Raw genomic sequence first — 26,397 nt, 5'->3', positions numbered from 1 at the left:
TCCTATGGTTCTTGTCCTTTCCATCTGACGCATTTCACTTTAACATAATACTCTCAAGATCCATCCATGTTGTTGTATCTTGAAAGTGGCAATAGTTCATTTTTTTATGGCTGAGTAATATTCTGTTGTATGTATGTGCTGCATCTTTAGCCAATCATCCGTCAAAGGATACTTGGGTTGTACGCATGTCTTGGCTATTTTAAATAATGCTGCAGTGAACATAGGGTTACATATATCTTGATGAGTAAGTGTTTTCAAATTGTTGGGGTCGATACCGAGAAGAGAGATTGCTGGGTCATATGATAGCTCTATTTTTGATTTTTTTAAGGAACCTCCATACTGTTTTCCATAGTGGCTGACCAATTTACAACCTGACCAACAGTGCACTAGGGTTTCCTTTTCTCCATGTCCTCTCCAGCACTTGTTATTTCTTGTTTTATTGATATCAGCCATTCTAATGGTTATGAGGTAGTACATCATTGTAATGTTGATTTGCATTTCCCTCATAGCTAGTAGTGTTGAGCATTTGTTTTATATGTCTGTTGGCCATCTGTATGTCTTTCTTGGAAAAGTGTTTAGTCAGGTCCTCTGCCCGTTTAATTAGATTGTCTGTTTTTTATTGAGTTGTATGAGTTTTTCATATATTTTGGACATTATCCGCTTATCAGAGATATCATTTGTAAATATCTGCTCCTATTTGGTTGGCTGCCTTTTTGTTTTGTTGATGGTTTTTTTTGCTATGCAGAAGCTTTTTAGTTTTATGTAATCCCATTTATTTTTGCTTCCCTTGCCTATGGGGTCAAGTTCACAAATACCACTCTGAAACCAAGGTCCACAAGTGTAGAGCCTACATTATCTTCTATGTATCTTATTGTTTCAGGTCTTAACATTCAAGCCTTTAATCTATTTTGAGTTAATTTTTGTGTATGGTGTCAGCAGTCTGGTTTCATTCTTCTGCGTGCGGCTTTTCAGTTTTCCCATCACCATTATGAAAATGGGGACTTTTCTTTCTCCATTGTATGTTTTTGGCTCCTTTGTTGGAAATTAGTTGTCCATATATGTGTGGGTTTATCTCTGGGCTCTCAGTTCTGTTCCGTTAGTCTCTGTGTCTGTTTCTCTGCCAATACCATACTATTGATTACTGTGGCATTGTAGTATAGTTTGAAGTCAGGGATTGGGATACCTCCAGCTTTGTTCTTTTTTCTCAGAATTGTTTTGGCTATTGGAATCTTTTGTGGTTGCATACAAATTTGAGGATTTTTTGTTCTATTTGTGTGAGAAATACCATTGAGATTTTGATAGGGGTTGCATTAAATCTATATATTGCCATGCTTAGATGAGTGGAGCAGGGGGGCCACTTCACAATTTTGCTGCCTCACTGTACTGTTTAACAATGTTAACTCTTCCAATCCATGAACGTGGAATATCTTTCCATGTATTTGTCTTCTTCAGTTTCTTTCAACAGTGTCTTGTAGTTTTCATAGTACAGGTCCTTCATTTCTTTTGCTAAAATTCCTAGGAATTTTATCCTTTTTATTGTAATAGTAAATGGAATCGTTTTCTTCATTTCTGTTTCTGATATTTCATTGTTAGTTTACAGGAGTGCAACAAATTTTTGTATGTTGATTTTGTATCCTGAACCTTTACTGTGCTGTTTTTAATAGCTTTCTCATGGAGTCTAGAGTTTTCAATATAGAGAACCATATCATCTGCAAATAGTGAAAGTTTTACTTCATCATTCCCAATTTGGATGCCTTTTATTTCTTTCTCTTGCCCAATTGCTCTGGCCAGGACTTCCAGTACTATGTTGAATAGCAGTGGTGAGAGTGGGCATCCTTGTCTTTTTCCTGATCTTAGAGGAAAAGCTTTCAGTTTTTCACCATTGAGTATGATATTAGCTAAGGGTTTGTCATATATGGCCTTTGTTCTATTGAAGTACTTTCCTTCTCTACCCATTTTATTGAGTGTTTTATCATAAATGGATATTGTATCTTGCTAGATGCTTTTTCAACACCTATTGAAATGATCATAAGATTTTTATCTTTTATTTTGTTAATGTGATGTATTGATTATTTATATATGTTGAACCATTCTTACATCTCTGGAATGAACCCTACATGATTATGACATATTATCTTTTTAATGTATTGTTATATTTGATTTGCTAGTATTTTGTTTAGGATTTTCATATATACATTCATCAGAGATGATATTGACCTGTAATTTTCTTTTTTGTGTGTCGTCCTTCCCTGATTTTGGTATCGGAGTAATATTGGCCTTATAACTTAAGTTAGGAAACATTCTCTCCTTTCAGTTTTTTGGAAGAGTTTGAGAATGATAGGTATTATATCTTCTTTGAACATTTGGTAGAATTCACTAGTGAAGCCATTTGGTCCTGGACTTTTGTTTTTGGGGAAGCTTTTGATCACTGTTTCAATTTCCTTACTAGTGATGGATATATTTAGGTTTTCTAGTTTTTCATGGTTCAATCTGTTGTGTCCATTCCTTCTTAGTTATCAAACGTGGTGACATAGAGCCTTTCATAGTATTCTTGTATAATCTTTTGTATTTATGTGGTATCTGTTGTAACCGCTTTCATTTCGAATTTTATTTGTGACTTTTCTCTTTTTTCCTTAGTGAGTCTAGCCAGAGGTTTGTCAGGAGAACTAGCTCTTTGTTTCATTAATTTTTCTATTGTCTTTTTATTCTTTATTTTATTTGTTTTCACTCTAATTTTTATTATTTCCTTCCTTCTACTGACTTTGGGCTCCATTTTCTTTTTTGTTTTTTATTTTTCTAGTTCTTTTAGGTGTAATGTTAAGACTGTTAATTTGGGATTTTTCTTACTTCTTGAGGTAGGCCTGTAATGCTATAAATTTCCCTCTTAGTACCACTTTTGCTGCATCCCAAAAATTTGGGGATGTTGTATTGTCATTTGTCTCTATGTATCTTTTGATCTCTTATTTTTTCTTTGAACCAATAGTTGTTCAGTAGCATGTTGTTTACTCTTCACATATTCATGTTTTCTTTCCAGCTTTCTTCTTGTAGTTAATTTGCAGTTTCATACTGTGCAGTTCAGATAATATGCTTGGTGATTTCAGTCTTTTTAAACTTCTTTCAGCTAGTTTTGTGCCCTAACATATGGTCTGTTCTTGAGAATGTTTCGTGTGTACTTGAGAAGAATGTGTATTCTGTCATATACGATAAAGTTCTGTAAATATCAAATATGTCCTTTGCTGTAATGTGTCATTTAAGGCCGATATTTCCTTGTCAACCTTCTGTTTAGATGATCTATTCATTGTTGTCAATGGGTGTTCAAGTCCTCTACAATAATTCTTTGTTTGTTGTTGTTCTTTTTGGTCAGTTTCTCCCTTTAGGTCTGTTAGCAATTGCTTTAAATATTCTGATGCTCCTAGGTTGGGTGCATATATGTTGATAGGTATTATATCTTCTTGATGAATTTAATTTTATCATTATAAAATATCCATTTTTGTCTCTTAATACCTTTTTTATCTTGAAATCTGTTGTGTCTGATATATATATGGCTACACTCACTTTTCTCTGAATGCAATTTGCTTGGAGTATCATCTTCCACTCCTTCACTTTGAGCCTGTGTTTGTCACTGCAGCTAAGATGGGTCTTCTGAAGATAACATTTATTTGGGTCTTATTTTTAATCTGTCCTACTACTCTTTGCCTTTTGATTGATGAATTCCATCTATTTACATTTAGGGTGATTATTGACATATGAGGACTTACAACAGCCATTTTATGTTTTGTTTTCTGGTTGCTGTGTCTCGACCTTGTTTCTTTTCCTTTGTGTTTCTATTTTAGTTTGGTAGTTTTCTATGATTTTTCTTCTGTTTCCTTTTTTTATGTTATGTGTCTCAGCTCGTGTGTGTGTGTGTGTGTGTGTGTGTGTGTGTGTGTTAGGTTTCTGTAAAAAAAAAGTTCATACATACAATAGTCTTATTTCTTCTGATTGCATCTTCATTCACCCGTGCAAGTTCAGTTCTTTTCATCCTCCCCTTTAATGCTTTGTTGTCACAAATTATCCCTTTTTATGCTGTATATTTGTTTCCAAATTGCAGAAGTTATGGGTTTTTTTAATGCTTTTTCTCCTTTAACTTATGCTATATTTTTGTTTAATACCCTATTCTGAAATAGAGTTGCAATTTCCTGCTTCTATTTGCGATCTTACTCAAAGTTTTATATTCTTTTATCTTTTTGTTTCAGGTAGATCTTCTTTCAACGTTTCTTATAATGCAGATCTTGTGGTGGTAAATTCCCTAAGCTTTTGTTTGTCTAGGAAAGCCTTTATTTCTCCTTCATATTTAAAGAATACCTTTCCGGGTATTTCATTCTTGGCTGGTGGTTCCTCTTCAATATTTTGAATATTTCATTCTATTCTCTCCTAGCTTATAGGGTTTCTTCTTTTAAAAGTCTGATGGTAATCTAATAGAATTTCCTTTGTAGATTAGTCTTTTTCCCCCTGGCTGCCTTGCAAATTCTTTGTCATCAACTTTTGACAACTTTAGTATAATGTGTCTTCGAGAGATATTTTTCCATTAAGATAATTAGATATTTTGTTAGCTTCCAGAATTCAAGGGTCCAGCTCCAGAGGTTTGGGACGATTTTAATTGATTATTTGAATAGACTCCATTCCCTTCTCCTCTTCTGGTTTACCTATTATGCATATGTTGCTCTTTCTGATAGGGTCGGATAATTCTTGTAGAGTTCTTTACTTTTTTTAATTCTTAGTTCTCTCTTCTTCCTCCTGGGTGATTTCTAGATTTCTTGTCTTTGAGCTTGCTGATCGTCTCTTTCATCTCCTCTGCTGTTTCCAGTGCTCTCTAGTGCATTCTTCATTTCATTTATTGAGTTCTTCAGCTCCAGAATTTCCGTTTGGTTCTTTTTTTATAGTTTTACTCTCTTTAATAAAGTAGTCCTTTTGTCCATTAATTTTCTTTCTGAGTTTTCTTGTTATCTCATTGAGCTTCTTCATAACTGCAATCTTAAATTCTCTTCATTATAGTCACAATTTTCAATGACTTTGAGTGTGGTTTCTAGGAAACTTTTCATTTCCTTTCTGTGCTCTCATGTTACCTTGATTGTTCATGGTGTTTGAAGGATTATTTCTCTGCACATTTTCGATAGTGAGCTCCTTTCTTGTTTAGTTACTGTTTTGCTCTCAACAAGTAAGTGGGTTGATAAGTTAGCATACATCTTGTTTTCCAGTGGATGGTGTTAGAGCACAACTTTTTGTTTTCTCTTACCCAAATTATTTTCACCTCTGGTATTGCGAGTGAAGCAGTATCACTTCAGTTAAGGAAAATGCTGCAAAAGCGCTGGGGTGGTGAGCATCCCCACTGACCAGCTCGCCTTGCTTACAGGACACCACCACGGTGATTGGGGTATGTGGCAGGTGGTGGAAAACCAGTTTCGTGAGCTCCCAGAACTACCTCCTTTTTGCTAATGGTTGTTGACCCCACTGTTTTTGGAGGCATCTCCAAAAACAGGCTATGGCTAGATGGGTGGAGCACAGGGGCAAATTCACAGTTTTGCAGCCCCACCGTACTGTTGAAGATATCGCAGTTTTCTCTTCCTAGCTTTGTTGGGTGAGACAAGGGAGGCAGGTTCATGATCTCACAGCTACTTGGCAGCGACCTCTGTGTCGCTCTAGACTCTTCAAATGTTCTCATGTGTGGATATTTCAGGTGTGTTTGTGTGTTGAGCAGGGGACCCCTTGTTAAGTTACAGTTGTCCAACTTGTTATAAATTTAAGGGGAGAAACAAAGGAGTCTTCTCATTCCAGTGCAATGCTGTCCTCGCTCTCTAGCATATTTAAAATCAAGATGCATCTGGCTTACTCAAGGGGAATGTCTGCTTCACAGAGTACTTGTGAACAGAGGGCTTAACTGTTCCCTGTTCTGGTCCACAGGAGGCCCTGGAGGCATGTCAGACCCGCATCTCCAAGATGGAGCTGCAGCAGCAGCAGCAGCAGGTGGTACAGCTGGAAGGGCTGGAGAATGCCACTGCTCGGAACCTTTTGGGCAAACTCATCAACATTCTTCTGGCAGTCATGGCAGTCCTTTTGGTCTTTGTCTCCACGGTAGCCAACTGTGTGGTTCCTCTCATGAAGACTCGCAACAGGACGTTCAGCACTTTATTCCTTGTGGTTTTCATTGCCTTTCTCTGGAAGCACTGGGATGCCCTCTTCAGCTATGTAGAACGTTTCTTTTCCTCCTCCAGATGATGCTGGCAAAAGAAGGCAGTGCTCCCCTACCCTCTGGTGAGTGCATGCAGCGAAGAATTAGACAGCAACTTACCTACTCTGAAGTTTTCTACAACAACAAAAGAGTTGAGTGAATCTGTTTACATTTAGAATAATGTTTTTTTTCTTCAAGAGACGCAATTGCAATAGTATTTTTTAGATTTTATCCAAGAAGTTTTTTGGGCAAAAATCTTGGATCATTTTTATGTAGCATGATTTTCCTTGGGATGCAAATCTTAAACAGTCCTTTAACATGAACCAACAATCTGGAGCACACTGAAGGGCATCTAAATTGTGGCTTGAAGGACTGTACTAAAACCCACTAAAAATATGAGAAAACCTGATTAGGGAAACCAGTTAAACCTAACACCCTGCCTTGTCTGGGCTCACCACCTCTCCCCCTCCCAGACTAACTTTACTGTGAAATCCTACCACATTCCTTGTCTGAATTTTTGGATTCAGGGTGGATTTTTCTTGTCTGTGGAAGAACACATGGATCTCTCTGGCTTCCTCAAGTTGGCCACTCATGCTAACCCTGGAAGTGTGATCACTTTTGAACCTGGTCCCTTAATCTTTGCTAGGATGCAAAAGTGAGAGCATCATGTTCCCACAGGATCACTGCACAGTTCTACTACAGTATTTTGAAGTAGCCCTCCAAATACTTCATTTTAAGCAAAATCCCATGGCCGCACTTTTAAGGTTTTTTAAAAGTATGTGTATAGTCACCAATTAAAAAAAAAATCCGAACAGCATACTTGAAGAATGTAATACTCAAACTCTCAGTGCTTCCTTATGGTTTCTAATAGGATTTTTTATTATTGTTATTATTATTATTGGGTTTTTTTGGAAAGGGTTGGGAGGGTCTTTTATTTTTCCTTTGAAATAAAGAAGTGATGTTTTTAAATGAAGAAATGTGTGGATATTTAAGTGTGCTGCTCCCTCTTGTATTGAAACAGTTTGAGTAAAGGAAGACTTGCTATAAATGCTGCCCTCTGATGCCCTTGTTTTGTGATGCAGCTTAAACTCTCCTCTGGCTGCTGCTGCTGCTGCTGCTTTTTGATGTTTGCCACCCCCACACCACCACTTCATGGGCTTGGCTTGGTTGGAGAGGAAAGGGGTGTGCAGGGAGAGGGGGAGGCTGTTTCTACAAACCAGCGTTTGTGTTTGTTTTTTTTTTGCCCCGAGAAAATGTTCACCCAGCGACCTTGAACTGGGGTTGTCTTTAGAAAACAAAATGAGATTATATTTTGAGAGTCATAAATAATTCCTCATGTTTCCTTAATTTATTTTTAACATCCCTTAATTACTGAAACCAAAGTGATGTGGAATCTTCTGTCTGCATTTTGGCCCCAGCATCCTTAATTTCAAAGCTTTATTTTGTCTGCCTGAGAGAATTGACTAAAGGTGATTCTCCTTAAAGAGCAGAGAAGGAATAGTCAGGTTAGAAGGACCCAAGTTTGGGGTGTCAAATGCTGTCAGCTTCCTATTCATAAAGACTGACTTAACATAACTAAGCTCAGTGGATTTTTATAGACAATTTAGAAAAATGAACTGAGACTTCTTCCCTATCCTATAACCAGTTCCACCAGCTTAGTAGAACTTGGGCTTTTAGAGCTTATCTAGAAAACTTGGCTGATCTTTTCATAATCATGGTGTTGAATCACAAATGCAGTTCCCTCTTGGCCTCAGCTCTGTACTACCAAGTGATGAGCAAGGGGCATATAATATGCTCCAAGAAGAGTAGCAGAGCATGCTTTGCCTACTTCCCCCATTTCAAGAAATTCCTTTGAAACTGGATTAGCATTGCCTTGTCTGCCTGAGAGCATGGTTTACACCACAGCTCCAGCCTCCTGTGGCTTTGGCAAGCTGGCCTCAGAGTCAGCATGTTGTTTCCATAATCATTTTGATATTTTAACTCAGGTACCCTAGTCTTCACTGCATCCCCAGATGATTGTAGTTTACCTGTCAGCTCTGTTGACCTCTCAAAATTAGTGCTCAGAGCAGAGACCACAGGGGTAATTTTTCTTTTAAAAAATAATTGGAACCAATTCATGTTCAAGCCAAAAACAAATTGTTCCCAAGCCTATGTATTTAAAATGTTAACTTTGCCTAAAAATATTACAGTGACTTTAGGCAGATGTGCCAAAGGACACCATGACCTTGTCGAACTAGCACAGTTTCTCCTTTTTGCTTTAGCTTGATGACTCAGAAGAGAGCCACACAAAGTTATTAAAAAGATGTTCTAGCCACAGTCCTCCAGTTTTTCTAAGATGGAACCTGAACTATGTAGAGGCTACTAAGTTTTGTGGGCACTGGAAGTCACTGTGATAGATAGATCAAAATTGTTCCATTTGCCTTGGGACACTTTCTATCAAAGGAAGGTTTTCACCTCTGGAAAACCCCCTGAGCTCCCAGCCAAACATGCCCATGCTAACTTTCCATCATCCTCTCCCCAGCTGTCTTAGGAAGGACCTTTAGGCTAGGTCAGGCACAATATGGCCTTCTAGCTTTCTTGTGCCATGATTGTTCATCAGGCCCAAAAATCGTCTGCATTTAATGCTATTTGTAACCTCGAATCTGTTTTGATGCCTTTCCCCATTTTCTGCTGCCCATAACCTATTGCCTTTGAGTTTCTTTGCATTGTGGCTCTTCTTGGATTCTCTGGTCTATTCATATTTCTTCTATAATGGTTTAATAATTGATCTGTAGGTGGAAACTTCCCCTCGCTTTAATGCTTCTTCTCTCTTAAAGACTACGTGCATTCCCTTTGAAACGAAGCATTCCTGGATTACTTGTTAGTGGATGCGTGAGGCTGGTTGTGGTAACCTGGGTGACTCTTCAGGTTGTAGAACAACTAACATTTTACCTTTTTTATAATTAAAGGGCACTTCTGTCTGCTCCAACTTTGATTCCTTGGTAAACATTCAGTGTGTCCTAACAAGGAAGGCTTTTCTATTTCACTGACTCCTTAAGAAGCAAAAGTAGGCTCAGTTTTACACTTTGCTGACTGGGGTCCTTTCTCTCCTCTGTGCCCCGTCTACCCAACTAAGGTAAAAATCTGATGCCAGGAAAAGCACTGGGATCAAGCCTTCCTTGCTAGCCATGTCCTGATAATGAGCATATTTTCATGTTGTTTTCACTGCATTTGGTTTTGTTTCTGATTTCATATTCCTCTGAAGTATAGTCAGATTAAATGCTGAATCCTGAGTGAGTTCCATGAGGAGCTGCCTTTCATCTTTGGAAAATATGCATCCAAAACAAAACCAAATGTTAAAATCAACAAATTGACAAAGGCAAAATTATGGTTCCCACCTCCAAATGAAACTGGAGATTTTGAATGTGGCTCTAAGAGTTAACATTTCTGTCTGTGTATTGTGTATGCTAGGTGATACCCTTAGTAGGATTGACTACTAGACTGTAAGTGTGTTTTATTAAAGTATGTAAGAATAAAAACTCACTTGCACGAATTGAAAAGTACAGAAATGACACTTGTGAACGTGTGAACGTTAACACTGTAGTTGATAGATTTTAAGCTGCTAATTGTGAGAGAGAATTACATTTATGTTTTGTCTGTTTGCTGCAGATTCTCAGCAGCACTTTTACTGTACATACAAATTGAAATAAAGACCTCAGCTATTAACGAGGTGGTTGGACTCGGGTTTGTTTTGCTCTTTATTTTTGCATATTCAGTTTCCAATTACAAGTTTGTGATTTCTAAAACTTTCCACTGGTTTGTGCATTAGAAACTATGTTGTGCCTGCGTGTGTGCATATGTGTGTATGTTTAGCCAGTATCTTAATACTGTAACTCACAGTTCAGTGGCTGTCACTGTCTCCCTGGATTTTATACAAATTTTGGATTGGCACCCTGCCACAATTCCTTTAGACTGGTAAGTAAGACTGCCTTTTAGTCCTCTGGAGGGAGTTCTTTAGAAGCAGTACCCCAAATTCAACATCTGAAGACCTCAAAATGGACATAATAATCCCTGTCAACTCTTACAAGGCTTTGTTAATAAACAAATGTTATGATGGGTATATAAACATACCTTGTAAAATATTTAGCATTTGAAGTTCTATGTACATGTAAGCGATTATTATCTAGCCTAATTCCACCTATGATTTTGTTATAGATGTAGTAATTTCTATTACAGCTTTTCCTTGATGATCTCTGGGAGGCCTCTGGAAACCCAGAAGCTTAATCTTGCCTTTGACAGGGTACCAAGCAGGGACATGATGACTTAGTACTTCACAGCCCTAATCTATATGTGGAGATATTTGGGCCACACTTCTGGCTTACTAGCTCTGTGCCTCCAACATCTATGAACTAGAGATACCACACCCATCTTAATCCTACCTAGTAGATATCAGGAAAATAAAGGCCTCTTGTGAAAGTTTTTAAAATTGCTGTGAGAATGCCGTTAAGTTTCTTGAACACGTACAGGTTGTATATTGCCCAATTCAAAGGGCCTCCTTAAGTAAATTACATTATGAGGGATACATCCTAGTGTGGTACAGTGCATAATAGGTACACAGGGCAGCCCTGATTATAGGTGATATAAAATTTCAAAGCCTCCTTTATTTTCATCCAGTAAAACCTTTGGAGAGTAGAAGGCTGGTAACATAAATCTGAGAAGCTGCAGTAAAGAAAACAGATTGAGGAAGTAGGGGAGGGTATGACCAACTAGAAAATGTATGCCTCACCTAATGGATTCGGATGTATTATTTTTAAACTCTATAAACTAAACATTTACCAACTTGTGGCCCCCAATCTAGGTAAAGAGGAGTAGCTAACATTTATTGAATAAGTACTGAATGCCAGGCATGATGCTTGGTACTTGGCGTGCAGTTCTCACTTGATTCCTCCACAGTCTTACACAGGCAGCGTCATCCTCAGCGTGCGGGTAAGGGCACTGAAGCTTGAGTTAAATGAATGTGATGGAAAATAGGTCTGTGTAACATATGTAACAAAAGGCGGGTGTCCACAATGTGTCACTATAAGAGTTAATGCAAACCAAGAAGAAAAATCAATTCAGTAGAAAATAAGCAAAGATTATGAAGAAATAGTTCACAGAAAAAGAAAGAAATCACCAATAAGCATTCAAAAGAAAATGTTCAGCCTTGTGTAAATCAGTGAATTTAATGGAAAAAGTAAAGCCAATCGTAGAATAGTATATTGTCTCCTATTTATGTTGAAAGCATTTTTGTTTGCATAAATATATGTATGTAAATATATAGAAACAAAACTACACATTAAACTGTCCCCAGTAACTTCTGAGAAAGGGAGTGGGAAAGATGATGGAAGAACAGGACTTTTATGCTTGACTCCTCTAAAATATGAACCTCATAATATGAATGTATTTGTATATTTATAATTAAAAATATCAAAACTTATTTTTAAAGAAAGTAATAAGTCCATTGAGTAGAGATGAAAAAAGGGTTGATAGTGTTTTAATTCCAGATTATAACAGGCCATCTTTTGCTTTAGGATTGTTTTAGAAGGGGCTGTGGACCAAGTTTGGATCACCCATTGGACTTACTTCCAGCCCTAGATTTCTAGGGTTGGTGGTCAAATGGATGTCCTGCTGCCATAGGGCGCATATGAAGAGGTGTGCTTGCAGTAGCTGATATTGCCTGTTCAGTTCAGCCCTTCATTCATCCAGCAGCATTTGAGAGCCATTCTGTGTTCAAGACTGGGCTGTGGAGATGTGCTAACTCAAGGAAAAAGGAATTTAGTAGAAGGAGATACATGTTGTAACAGTGAGAAGCCATGTGTGGGAGTGAAGAGGAGGAAGCAATTTGGGCAGGACAATGGGGAAAGGCTCCATGGAGGATGTTATGGTATCTGGGCTGAGAGACGATGGGGTTTTGATGAGTGGAAATGAGTGAGAGAGACATTCCACGTTGAAGGAATAGTATCAGCAAAACCGTGGAGGTGAAAAAGGCCAAGGTAAGTGGTTCAAGCAATAGATGGGAGCCTTGGATGGCTGGTAGGCTGCCTGGAAGAATGTGTGAATCAGTAACAAAGTTAAAAATTATAGGCAGGGGCCAGGTTGCAAGAAATCTTGAATGCCATGCTAAGGCATTCTGGCCAATTCCTCTGACTACGAGAGAAGACATTAAAGGTATATAAGAGGTGTAGTGACTCAGCCTTATATTTAAGGACAATTATAATCCTTTCTAAAGGAACCTGTAGCCTCTTTTTGATGGCATTTAAGTCAGTTGACTAGTTGAGAAATGCTGTCCAAGGTATTTGGTGTTTTGTCTTTCGATCTTATAATGAGGAAAGCTTAAAATTTTACTTGAGATCTGGGAAGTGAGGGTATAGGCAGCTCAGAGTTCAATTCTTATTACAAAAATAATAATAATCATCCTATCACCTTTGGCATTAGAATCGTTAAATACTAGAGCAAGAGGACTTGGCAAAATTTATTGACTTTGGCCTTAATGCTTAAGTTGTCCAAAGGAATATTCTTTTAGAAGACTTTATTTCAATCATTATCGAGACTCCTAATGTACAGCTAACTATGACGAAAATAACTGATAACAACTATACCTTAAAGAGAATGTTGTAAGGATTAAATGAAATAATTGTACAGTGCCTCGCCCAGTGCCTGACACTGAATAAGTGCTCTACAAATAGTCTCAGCCATAGAGAACAAAAACCTGCAAATAAATGCACATATAGTTGGCTGATGATAGATTTCTTAACCACAGGCAAGGACATTGTTATGTTCCTGGCTGTGTCCTCCGTACCTGGAATGGTGCTGTGAGTTGTGCTCAGCTGGTCAGAATTCTTACAGAGCACATCAATGGATCTGGGTTCCAAAAACTAGGTAATGTCAGTTTTATCCCATTAAATTCATTTGCCAAATTAGTAAAGTCTTACAGATTATCTGAAGTAGTTGCAAGCAGCTTAAAATTTTCTCATGTTCTTTAAAAAAATACTTTCAATAGTAGATTTTCCCAGCACAAAAAGAGATTTTCAAACCAAGCCACAAAATTTTTGACCATTTTAAATCAAACTATCACATAGTTTGATTTTTCTTCATTTTTAAGACCCCTTTATCTGGTTCCCAAAATATAAATTTTGAATATATCAATGAAACTTTTTCTTAAACAGTAGAACTAAAGAGTATGTTTAAATCGTGAATGTGAAAACTTCACAAGTATTGTAACTTAGAGCACCTGGCCGAGTCCATGAAGCATCATTCTGCCTGCCCAGGCGGTCCTTCATGGCCTTCTAATAGAGACCCTGAATCACACTGCTTTAATCACCGATGTAGCTTTTTTTATCTTTTACTCATTTTCAATAGGCATATTCCCAAACATAACACGCTTCCTCCTGAAATTTATTTAATCCTCATGACCAGGTTGTCAGTTGACTTGGATGATTAGAGTGCGATGCTCTTTGCCCCTGCACTAAACCCAGATTACTGTGCTTTTAGTCTTTTTTTTTTTAATAGATTTACTGAGATATAATTCACACACCATACAATTTGCCCATTTAAAGTATTCCACTCAGTGGCTTTTAGTATATTCGCAAGAGTTGTGCATCTGCCATAAGTCATTCCATGACACTTTCACCCTAAAAAGAAGCCCTGCACCCCTTAGCAGTCACCTTGCTATTTCCTGACCCCAGCCCTAAGAAACCACTGATCTTTGCTTTGTATAGATTTGGCTATTCCACATACATAGAATCAAGTAATACATGGTCCCTTGCAACTGGTTCTTAAGATGTTTTCAAGGTCCATTTGTGCGATAACACACTTCAGTACTTCATTCCCTTTTATTGTTGAATAGTATTGCGTAGTATGGATATGCCATATTTTTATCCATTCATCAGATAGTGGATATCTGGGTTGTTTTAACCTTTTTGACTTATGAACAGTACTGCTGTGAACATTCATGTACAAATTTTTGAATGAACATGTATATTTCTCTTGGGTATATACTTAGGAATAGAATTGCTATGTCATATGGTAACTGTTTAACCTTTTGAGAAAATATCAGTTTCCAAAGTGATTGAACCATTTTACATTCCCACCATCAGTTCCCACGTCCTCACCAGTACTTGTCATTCTCTGACTTCTTACTTATACCCATTCTGTGGGTGCGAAGTGGTATCTCCTTGTGGTTTTGATTTGCATTTCCTTGATGACTATACGTATTTTTACTCTAATGTCTCTTTCATCAGTTTTCCTGTCTATATCCTCCCAACCAGGGCCGTGGCTGTCACATTTCATTATTGCCAATGCGATTGCCTTACCTAAAAGCCTTTCATTTCCCCTCTAAAAACTGCCTTTCATCTACTGTAGGCTGGGATCCCATATAACCCAACTTGTCAGAATTATGTCCAAAGTAAGATTAAATGGGTTCTTAGGGCCCACCAATAAGTAAGATATGTGCTTGAACCGGGTGACTGCTGATCTAGCAGCTTTGAAACTACTTCTGCTTAAAACTAAGATTTTATTGGAAAAAAAAATAAGACAAAAGGAAGGCAGGAAGAGAGTAAAAAAAAAAACAGAAAGAGGGAAAGAAGGAAAGCAGCGCAGCTTTTCACTAGTCGCGTGACCTTGGACTCGGTTGGCCCCAAGCCTCCACGAAGGTAGACGTCCCACCTCCCCTCGCTTCGCTCCTGGTGTCGCTTCACTCCTCTGCACCTTTGCATGTGCTGTTGCCTCTTCTTGCGCTGTCCCTACCTCCACCTGTTTGTCTTCCTGGCAAGCTTGTATTCATTCTTCTATTTAACTATTAAGTAATTTTTCAAACATAGACAAAAAGCGAATACTATAATGAAACCAATTAACGACTACCAACTGCTGCTCAATCTTCCTCTTCTACTTCCCACTCCTCTCAAACTGGATCCTTCAGAAGCAAATGCTAGAGAGCACACATTACTTGTTCTCTTCGATTCTTTTATTTTTCCGGTCAAATGTTTTTTTATGGAGGAGAAATTCACATAAAATTAGCCATTATAAAGTGAATGTTTCAGTGGCATTTGGTACATTCATAATATTGTGCAACCACTAGGCTCTAGCTAGTTTAAAAACAGTTTATTCACCTAAAAGGAAACCCCATACCAATTAAGCACTCACTCCCCAGTCCCCACTTCCACCCACCCCTAACCACCATTCTGGACTCTGTCTCTATGGGTTTATCTATTCTGGATGTCTCATATAAATGGAAACATATATGACCTTTTGTGACTTTCACTTAGTATAATGTTTTCAAAGCATAACATTGTAGCATGTATCATCACTTCCTTTTTATGGCTGAATAATATTCCACTATGGCCAGACTATATTTTATTTATCAGTTCATCAGTTGATGGCCATTTTGGTCATTTTCACCTTTTAACTATTGTGAATAATGCTGGGTGTACACATACTTGTTTGAGTACCTATTTTCAATTCTTTGGGGGACATACACCTAGAAATGGAATTGCCGAGTCATGTGATAATTCTGAGAGAAGGGGTCATTCTACGTGTAGCTTTTTGAGGATGTAAGTAGCCTCTCCTCTGAAGCCTGCCCTGATTTCCTCAAGTGACTCCACCTTTGTTTTTCTCTCTGTTAAGAGCACCTTCCTCATTGCATGGCTTCTACTGGGTTAGGTGTAGTTTTACATCACTACATCTCTTCCTCTGATAATTGAGCCCTCTTTCAGGAGACAATCCCCCTCATGCTCACATCTCATAGTTCAAGTGGAACTACCTCGCATGACTCCTGGCTCAAGAGATGAACGAGTGGTCCGGGTCAGGTCGGTCATTCAGCCTTTAGGTTCTTGCTGGCTGTGTTGGGGAAGATAGACTCTTCCCCCTAGGTTTGCTATCTACAAGGCCCCTCTGTACTAGCAGCTGCCAGGAGTTCGGCCTGCCTAAGCATGAAGTCAAGAGGGAGGGAGGCCAAGCCAAGACAGGTTTATGATGAAATCAGTTTGACTCCTGAATGCAGCCAGGCTTGAACCTCCCAGTGGCATGAGCCAGTCAGGTTCCTTTATTGCTGAAGCTAATGTGAGTTTTGTCTCTCGCTGCTGGGAGACAATTGATGGTGGATACATAAGGGATAATCTGCCCATATGCTTCTTTTCCATCTCCCCTTACTTCGTCCATGCTGTCTGCACGAGTTGCCATATTCTCATAGTCTGAGATTGATGCGTATGGGATTAGAGAAGGGGTCAGTCCTAGTTCTTGGGTCATAGGAGCAGGAAAGCTATTGAGAGCTATCGGCATAGAGAAATCCCAAGCCGGCAAGAAGTGAGACAGCATGCATGGCAGCACCAAAGGCCTGGCGCCAGCCGCTCCTGCAGCCAGCTGCACACAGTCCTCGCCATGGCTTCCCCATGTAACGTGTGTCGGTATCCTTCTGTCTAATCTCCCTTTTTGGTCCTACCTGATTCAGGCTGTATTTCTGTAACCTCTCTCTGTGTCTCCCACAAGGTCCTTAAGACACAAACCACTTCTTATTCACTTTTGTGTTCTTCACACCAGCATGGCACTCAGCCCAGATGCCTGCAGGGACTCACAGCTGACTTTATGTCAAGTGCTTGTCTGTTTTAGGAGCTGTGCTAAGTTATTATGTGTGCTGTCTTGTTTAATCCTCCCAGTATCCCCATTAGATGCTAGTAGGTGGACCCATGTGAAATTTCCAATATTCAACTGTTTTTTGATCTATAAAAATGTCAATTTCATGTGGCACAATCTAATATGAATGGGATTTTGCCAATGAAACCAGAGAGACTGGGGTCTTGCCCAAGGTATACCAGGTAGAAGTGCTGGAGTTGACAGGCAAGGTGAGGCCTCGATTTTTAGATAGCGTGAGTGAGCGAAGAGAGAAAAGTCTTGAAACAGAGCCTCAGTCCCTGCCTGTCTACCCTTGGATCAGCAGACAGTGAGAGCAGAGGAGGCCAAGGGCCCAGGAGCACAACAGATATACCAGGGCCAAGCAGAATCGCTACAGGCTCACAGTAGGGCCACCCACTGCTTTCCACAGGACTCAGCCCAGACTGGCTACAGCTGGGTGACGGCATCTCTGCCGCACCTTAGAACCCAGTACTCATGAGAGAGAGAGCTCACTAGGGGCCTGGTTTGCCCTGCATATTCCTGGTGATCAAGGTAGAGGAGGGCAATGGGGCCTCTGCGGAAATGTGTTTGTGAAATCCCTCAGAGCGGTCAAAACAGGCAACCTGCCTTCTGCCCATTTGATGCCCTGTATCCTCAGGCAAATGACTTCACCTCTCATGGCCTCTTTACTTCAGCTGAAAAACGGAAATAATAGCACCAGTCTCATGAGGTTCTTACAAAGGTTTCATGAATGAACCCATGTAAAGAACCCAGGACAGTACTTGACACATAGTAAATGCTCAGTTAACAAAAACTGGTGTTGCTATTATTTGGAAGCTCTGCTCCCATGTATAGTTTTTGCTACAGTTGTGACAAAATGTTGCCACTCCCATGCTTCTGTCACATTCATACCTTTGTACAGGCTATGCTCACTGCCTGTCCATCTGCTCTTCCTTCAAAGACCCTCTCTTCTCAGAAATCTTCCTTGATCAACCCTTCTCCCTTCACCATGTTTCCCAGACCAGCAAAGCAGTTTCGCTCCCTTCTTTGAGTTTTCATTCTGGCACTAGCTATGCTGGGCCTTTGTAACAACTACACAGTGAGCTGTGATGGTGCAGCCCTGCGGGACCGTGAGGGGAGCTTTGAGAGGGGCTAGGATCCTCTCCGTGGGGACAATCTCAATGGATAGGCAGTGGCTGAGACCCTGGAGCCCTGGGACACCTATCCCACAGGGGCATTTCAGGGTGCTTCCAGCATTGGAGAGGAAGATACCAAGTGATTGAAGTTTATGGGACAAGTACACAGAGGAACTGGAAGGAGGCCAGCATGTGGGTCCCACACTTCAGACCTAGCTCTCTGGTGCCACCCACTGGAGAACTGCAAACTGTTTTATTAGTGCCTCCCCCAACCCCGGCCAAAGAATTTGGTAATATTGTGCATCCTCTCACACATTTAAAATATAAAAGTTTAAATAGCTGCAAGGATGTACTTTCCAGGATATTTAAAATATCGACAGTGTAAGGTTAAACTGTTTTATTACCCATATGAAAAGTACATGAACAAGCTCTTTATTAATGAGGTTTTAGGCTTCATTGTTTTCTCTTTAAAACTTACATTCAATTCTACTGTCCCCAAAAAGTTTTAGCCCAATGTAATGTATTCTTATGCCTAAAAGACTCTTATTGATCACACCATCCTACTTCTCTGTAGCAAAAACTAAGGATATAAACTGAAGTTTAAAATGTTTTTAATTTTCTGTGACTAAGACACTGTTTAAAAAATATTCTGTAGAGTTTTAATTACAAATATTAGTATGCAATTGATCAAAACAACATAAATATTGTAAATGTCGATATTTATTCAACAAAATATTTTTAGAATGCATTTTTATGAGTTGATTTGATTTCCCTTATTTTGTGTACCAGTAAATATTTCTTATTTCTATGATGAGGGAATGCTCGGCTTCATCTCTTCCCAGTTCTCATTTTTACATTCATAAGCACTCAGAAGTCTTGTCACATAAATAAGCAACAGAAGGAGTGTGGGGTATTTTAACTTCCTTTTGAGTTTTATGCCAAAAATCAATAGTGATCCATTATCAAGAATTTTTTGTTGTTGCAACTGGGTAATAGGTATATGAAGGCCATTCACTAGTCTCTCTGGTTTGTTTTCCATTTTCCATAGTAAAAGTTAAAGAAATTATAATTAATCTCTATTAGTTAACAAGATGATCGGGCCCTCCTACAATTTGTTGCAAGCGAAAAAATGGAAACTACTTGGCTGTTAAAAGGATTTATCTCCCAGTCTTTGGAGCCCTTAGAGCTTTTCTTCCTATTCAGACCCAGGATAGGACTTCCAACTGGCCTTTCTTTTGTTAGCCTCAGGTTAGGGGCATTTTCCTTTCATTCCCAAGGCAGGAAGCTGCTTTCTCAACAAGTCAGTGCCCCACTTGAAGGCTGTGGTGGGCGACTGTGATGGTCCCCTTGGCCAAGTGCCTGGGGCAATGGGACAGGCCAAGAAGGAAAGACTCCATCTCAGAAAGCAAGCGCATTCTCTGCCCACTCCAGCCTCTCCCGTGTGCCCTGCCCAGAACCTGGCACCTCTCAGTGCACGGGACCTGAGACCTGCCCAAGGTTATGGGGTTAAGAAGGGTGAGGCCGGAACTTTTTACATTCATCTCTTCCGAGTTACTTCAATCCAGGAAAGCTTAGTGAATAAATTTCAATTAAAATCAAAATTAACAACTAAATATAATCGTGGCATGGACCCTGGGATTTGGGATGAGTTGGGTAGGGGTGGGGGGACACTACAAAAGACCTCCTTGGGACAATTGGCAATATTTGCACACGTTTTGCAGATTAAGTAATAATATTGCATCATTATTAAATCACCTGATCTTGAAAATTGCTGTGCTTGTATAATAGGATGCCCTTGTTCTTAGGAAATACATGGAAGAATTTAGGGTTCAAGTGGCATCACATCATGTCAGCAACTTACTCTGTGATGCTTGGAGGGGAACTTGGATATGCAGAGAGGGGGCCCAAATGCTAAAACTTGGTGAATCGGGGGGGGGGGGGCGGCGGGTGGTGGTAAGAAAAGGGTCCAAGAGTTCTCTGTACTAGTCTCATAACTTCTGTAACAAATTATTTCAAAACTAACTGACGCAGCAAGCCTGGTCTCTGTCACCACCTGGTGGCTGCTGCAGGGAGCGCGCCTTCATCGTCCGAGACCTTTAAATTCCCCGCTTCCAACCGCGGCTCCCGACTTCCCTTTGTCCAGCCAAGGCGGGAAGAGAGCCTCCCGCCCAGGGCGCCCTTGGCTGGGCCAGTTTGATTTCCCTTCAGGTTTAGATCAGTTTGCCTCTGTGAAACGGTGCAGGCGCATTTCTTGTGCAATCAAAATGATGACATATTAACCTTGGTTTGAGAGGAGTCAGAATTTTAGGGCTACCAACCCAGATGCTTTCTACAACGAGGGAAACTGAGGTCCAGAGGAGACCAGTACTAGAAACAGACTAGAACCAAAGTTTTCCTGCCTCCCTTTTTTTCTCAGCAAGCAGCTGGTTGGAGACCCTCAAATCTGGCTGCTCCCCTAGAGTCCGGGCTCCCACCCCGCAGCAATCTGACCTCACCCTCCGCTACCCCTGTGCCTGCACTCACCAAGCGCATTCTCACGCCTCCAGGCCTTGCCCACACTGTCCCTCTACCCCGACTGTCCACCTCCCAGAGGCCTTCGATGCCCAGTGGACTACGCGAACCCTCCCTACGAGTCTCCCATTTGTGCGACTGTACATTCACTTTTTAGTCTCTCGCCTCTTGCTGCGTGCCCCCTTTGCCGGCAGCAAAGGGAGGCTCCTGTGGACAGGACCTGTCTGTCTGGTTTTCCAGGTGTCCATACTGCCTGGCAGAGCAGGGGCTTTGGCAAGGGAGGGAACATTTGTCCCTGGTTCTTTTATTCCCCAGCTTTGCTCCCAATTATCCACGAAGGAGTGTCCACTTCAGGGGCATCTTTGGTTTCTGAGGGGTCAAGGCCCCACAAGGGGAAATGGGCGTGTTGGGGGTGCTAACGGTGGCTCTGTTCTTTGGGGACAGCATGTTGTGTGAGTCATATACCATCAGAGAAAAGAGTAAGACCCTTCGGAGGGGCAGTGGGGCTCGTGGGCGTTGGGCGCCTCCTCACAACAGAGACGCCACAACTCAGGACGACCCCAGATGAGCGGTCCTTCCGCTGCACTGGTCTCGCCTTTCCAAGAGACGAGGGATGCCACTAACTGGAGTATTTCCGCCACGCGACGGAGGGATCCCCAATCCCTCTGAGTGCCCTTCCCTCTTGGATCCTACAGGCGGACCCCAGCTCGGCAAGGGTCTCACCCTGAGGACAATGGCAGGGGTGGAGCTGGAGCGGACACGCGAACAATGGGCCCTCCACCCCGACCCTGCCGGGCTGCTTCCGGCCTTTCTGGGCCTGGGCTGCGGTGCGCTGGAGCAGCGCTGGAAACGCAAAGGGGGGACCAGGAGCCAGAGCCGCCACGCAGCGCCTGGCCCCGATGCTGTGCCCTCCCCTGGGACATGCCTGGGGCCCCTCCCACAGCTGCTGTCCTAGAGGCCCAGGGGTCACTTCGATCTAACTCAGCAGCTGGGTCTTTCCAGGTGGCCTGGCAAGGGGGATGGTTACTTTTAAAAACTTTTCTTTTTTAAATTGAGGAATAATTTACACAGAGAGAAATAGATCTCAAACGTGAAGTCTGACAAGTTTTTACACGTTTATACCCTGTCACCAACTCTCAGAACAAGGTAGAACATTCCCAGCGCCCCAGAATTCCCTGGTGCTCCTTTCTAGTCAATCCCTGCCCCCAACCCCTGACAACCACAGATCTTTTATTTATTTTTTTGTCCCTACAACTTTACCTTCTCCAGAATGTCATCTAACTGGAATCGCATAGTATGTAGACTTTTGAACTTGGCTTTGAGATCCATCCGTGTTATTATGTGTATCAATAGTTCATTCTTTATTCTATTGTATAGCTGTAACTCCATTTGGTTATCTATTCACCAGCTGTGAGATATTTCCAGTGTAGGGCAACTATTATAGAGCTGCTGTAAACAGTTTTGTACAGGTGTTTGTGTGGATGTGTGTTTCCATTTCATTTCAATACCTACCAGTGGAATTGCTGGATATCGTTAGTCTACATTTGACTTTTGAAGAAACCAGTTTTCCAGAGTAGCTGTACCATTTCACAGACACAAACACATCCCCAGCAGTATATGGGAGTCCCTGTGGCTCCACATCCTTGCCAACACTTGGTGTTCGGTCTTTTAAATTTCAGCCACTTGAGTTTGGAATTGTCTCAAGAGAGTGTTTATTCACTAAACAAGTGAGCAAATGCCCAGAGCACCCCCCATGTTCAGGAAGTCCCATCAGTTTCCCAGCTTTTCCCAGCCTTCCAGGTAGTACTTCCATATAGGCGGGGGCCCTAGGGCCAGAGTCAGCCCATGTACAGAGATCCTAGGTGGACAGATGCCTGTCCCCATCAGTCCTTAAGACTGGGTGGGCATGTACCTTCCTATACTCAGGTCCTTCCCAGATGCTCAGCCTCCAAAAGGAGCTGGCACTGAGTCCCCAGGCCAAAAGTGATGGGAGAGCCTCTTTGAAGGAGGACATTTGAGCCGGGACTCAAGTAGTGAGAAGGCAGCAGCCCTGGGGAGATCCGAGGAAAGGGCATGACAGGCAGACAGCACAGCAAAGGAGGCCTGGAGGTGGGAGCGTGCTTAGCACACACAGGCAACAGTGAGGGGACGAGTTCCGGAGCAGAGAACAAACGGCAGAGGAGAAGGAGCTGAGGGTGGAGAGGCCATGAGGTCAGGCGGTGCCTTAGTGTGCTTCGGCTGCCATAACGAAGCACCACGGGTTAACCACAGAAATTTCTTTCCTCACAGTTCTGGAGGCCAGAAGTCCAAAATAAAGGAGTCAGCAGGTTTGGTTTCTTCTGAGGTCTCTCTCCTTGGCCTGCAGAGGGAGGGCCACCTTCTCACTGTGTCCTCACATAGTCTTTCCTTTGTGTGTGTACACGTCTGTGTCCTAATCTCTTGTTATAAGGACACTGGTCCTCTTGGACGAGGGCCCATCCCTATGACCTCATTTAACTTAATTACCTCTTTAGAAGCCCCATCTCCAAATACAGTCACATTCTGAGGTGCTGGGGATTTGGACTTCAACAGATGGCTTTTGCTCTCAGGGAAGTGGGGGCCTGGGCGAGTATTGAGCAAGAAGAGACAAGATGTGATTTGCATGTTAACAGGATACCTCTTTCTCTAAGCCAGGAGAATAGACCACAGGGGGCATGGGTTGGTGGGGGTTGGGGGGGGGGGGAAGACCATTGAGGAAGTAATAGCCTAGGCTGAAAGCTGGTGGCTGGACCTGGGTGGCTAGGGTAGGTAGGGAGCAGGGATCAGACTCTTGTTATGATTGGGAGGTAGAGCCAGCAGGTTTCCCCGAAAGGAAGGATCGTTGGGGGAGAGAGGGTTATTTAGGGGAATCGGGGTTGGGGCCAAGGGAGGTGCCAGCTTCTCCTTCCTTCTAGTCTGATTCCTTATCCACTAAGTGCCTACTGTGTGCAGCTGCCCCAGGAAGGCAAGGTCTGGGGCAAGAATCCAGGCCACAAGGCTCGCTGACTCCGGCTTTCTGCTCCTCTGGCCCTTCCTTCTTCCTCCTGGTGGTGGAGCCTGACCCCGACTTGAACAAACATCTTGTAGCCGTTTCCGCCTGGCCTGCCCGGAGCCCCAGCCTGGCCTGAACAAACACTGGAGACCTGGCTTCCGGCCTCAGCTCTGGGAAAAGCCCAACCAAGGGCTGTTCAGGTCAACCTAGAGGGGGGTGAGAGGAGGAGGCACCCAGACCCCTTGCACGGGATCTGCCCAGCCTGCCCGGGGGGGCCTCCTGCTGCTTCTGGAGCCACCAGCTCAGTGCTTGGGCTCCAGGGTCCCCATCCATAAGATGGGCCTAATTATACCTTCTTTAGAGGGCTTTAGGGAGATGGAACGTTCGGCGCTGGCCTTGAGCCATAAGAGGGTGACACTGTGCACAGGGCTGAGAGGCCTAGAGGAGTAAGGCTCCAAGGGACCTCCCCCCTCAAGGGACCATAGCGCTAGAAGGGGCCAGAGTTTACCTTCCCTCCTGTGGCCTTCCCACTCTTGTTCCCATTTTCTGAAGTGTCCTGTGAGGTCGCACCTCCAGTCCTGTTCCTGTCACTTCAGAGCTTCCCGGTGTCCCTGTCAGATCAGGAACCAGACCAGGGATGGGGCAGGAGTGGACATCCCTGACAACGTAAAATACTTGAAAATGGTCGACTGTGAGGAGTGAACTCCCTGTCCCTGGAAGTGTGAGCAGAGGCAGCTGGATGTGCGGGAGGTGACCTCATTAACTGTTCGAGAGCCCTGTGAAACAGGCAAGCTAGTTCTGGGGTCAGAGAGGCCCAGGTTGAAATCCCAGTTCTGCTGTGTGACCAGGCCCTCAGTTGCATGAATGTGGAAGGGAGGCAGCTCTGCTTCCTTGGCTGGTTGGGAACCAAGTGAAATGATTAGGGAAGAGTGCCAGCACCCAGTGCTCAGTCGCTGTGGAGCTGAGCGGAGGTACGTGGACGTATTTCCCCCCTCCACAACCGAGGGAGACTGGGCCTCCTTTCTCTACCTTGCTGGGGGTTCAAGCTGATCCACCATTCAAGCCCTCTAGTTGATAGCTTTGCCAGATAAAGCCTCCCCAGCTGGGGTTTGATTTTGTTTTTGTTTTTCAGGCAGGATCTGGGAGTGGAAACAATGGAATTAATTTTTTTTTTTTCCTTCAGAGTAGTTTCTCCTCATCTGAGAGCTGTGGGGCTGGATTCCCACCTCACCTTCCGGTCTTGGTGTTCTGAGGCGCCGCCAAGAAAGGACGGCCTGGGTGGGGGAGGTCAGGAAGGGGAGGTCTGGGTGGGGCTCTGAGGGAAGACCTAATGTGCTTCTTCCTGCCTCTGGGTGTTCATTGCTCCTGCTGTCTCCCCCGGCTCCCCAACACCTGCTCCCATTGGTAGCTCCTATAGGTCCTTGAAATCAGGTGTCATCTCCTCCAAGAAGTCTTCCCTGACCACTACCACCAGGGCTAAACTGGTGTCAGCACCGTCCCACTCTTATTAAGCTATAATCGATCTTCCACTGTGGGCCCTCTCCCCTGCCTGAGGCGCTGAGCTCAGCAAAGATGGCCCTCAGTGGACATCAGCTGAGTACAGCATGGAAACGGGGACCCAGTACTGTGTCTGGTCCTCACTGTCTGCTCAAGTGTCTTGATCCGGGAGGGGGGAGGTAGGAGGGGAGAGTCAGATTCAGACAGGAGGGCCAGGGGGTCAAGGTTGGGAGAGCAGGCAGAGAGAGGGTATGGGTGAGACAACACACAGGGCTGTGTGACTTTGGGCAGCAAGCTCTCTCTGAGCTTGTTTACTTCTCTGTAAAATGGGGGTAACGGCACCCCCAGGCGGAACTAACATGAAAGGCCCCAGTGCAAGGCCTAGGGGGCGCCTTTCAAGTGCTTTAACCAGTTTAGCAAGGGCAGGAGTTGTGGTTGGTGCCCGGTGGTGGGGTCTTCTGGCTGGAAGGGTCCAGGGCGTGGAGGCAAAAGCAGAGCCTGGGACCCACAAATCATCTCTAGCCACTCAGCTACTGATGCTAAAATTAGTGCAACCAACCCCCTCCTGCCTTTTCCCAGCATCCCCCGCGAGGAGGCCAAGGGTCCTGCAAATGGAACTGAATTATAGGCTGGGGGGAACACGACACTGTTGTAAATCACGCTGTGGCTACAGCGTTTAAGAGCCTTTTCTAAGGTTCCTCACTTAACCTCTCAGCCCCGCGCCAATCACGCAGGGACCAGCGCTGGGTGGGCACGAGGGGTCCAGAGGGTCAGGGGTCCAGCTTAGGCTCCCCATGCCCAAGTCTCATTGGTGGCCTCGAAGGCCAGTGAGAACAGAGGGACTCGAATGTGGCAAGAGGAGGCAGAGGGAGGCACCTCCTGGAAAAACGCTTGCACCCTTCTGGCTGGGTAATAAATCGTAGGGCTTACCTATAGACTGTAACACTAATGCGGGGTAGCTCACCCCTCCATGCATACGCATGGCAGAAACCCAGTGTCCCTCAAATTGCAGCCCACGTCGTCGTGTGCTTGTCGCTGCCCTGAGTTAATGCTCTATGACAACCAGGAGAAACTGAGCATGGAGCAGGGCAATGACTTCCCGGGAAGCTGCAGAGCTCCGCTTCCACCGAGGCTGCCTTTCAAAAGAGGGCTGCGGTTCACCCAGGTAAGTCCGGCCATGGACTGACTGACAGAGGGGAGGGTCTGGATTGGGCAATTCTTCTTAAGTGGGCAACCACAGACAGGTAGCTGGCTGCTTTGCACCTTCATCTCGCATCAGCAGAATGGAGCTATGGGTAGGCGACAGGTCCTGGGCTGGGTGCTGGCAGTCTGCAAGTCTGGGCAGGTGCGGCTACTGAGCTGATTTCCTTGGGCCTCTGTTTCCCTGCAAAAATCCACCAGAACCCATATCC

The 26,397-nt window shown here is 43.0% G+C and overlaps 1 protein-coding gene across 8 annotated transcripts in view; it reads left to right on the top strand.

Moving 5' to 3' along the window:
- TMCC1 (transmembrane and coiled-coil domain family 1) overlaps nucleotides 1-9,927 on the top strand; it is a 178,285-nt gene extending 168,358 nt beyond the window's left edge. For 7 of the 8 annotated variants that reach the window (XM_016122049.2, XM_016122048.2, XM_016122047.2 and 4 more), the window contains one exon: nucleotides 5,941-9,927. In XM_016122049.2, coding sequence (XP_015977535.2) covers nucleotides 5,941-6,255 — 315 coding nt within the window. In that variant the 3' untranslated portion in view covers nucleotides 6,256-9,927. The remainder of the gene's footprint in view (nucleotides 1-5,940) is intronic. The other variant, XM_036219695.1, reaches the window with a different exon arrangement.
- The last annotated feature ends 16,470 nt before the right edge of the window (nucleotides 9,928-26,397 follow it).

This window comes from Rousettus aegyptiacus, unplaced genomic scaffold, assembly GCF_014176215.1.
Source record: "Rousettus aegyptiacus isolate mRouAeg1 unplaced genomic scaffold, mRouAeg1.p scaffold_m13_p_4, whole genome shotgun sequence".
Taxonomy (NCBI): domain Eukaryota; kingdom Metazoa; phylum Chordata; class Mammalia; order Chiroptera; family Pteropodidae; genus Rousettus; species Rousettus aegyptiacus.
The sequence above is the reverse complement of the archived record's forward strand: the minus strand, read 5'-3'. Positions and strand labels throughout refer to the sequence as shown.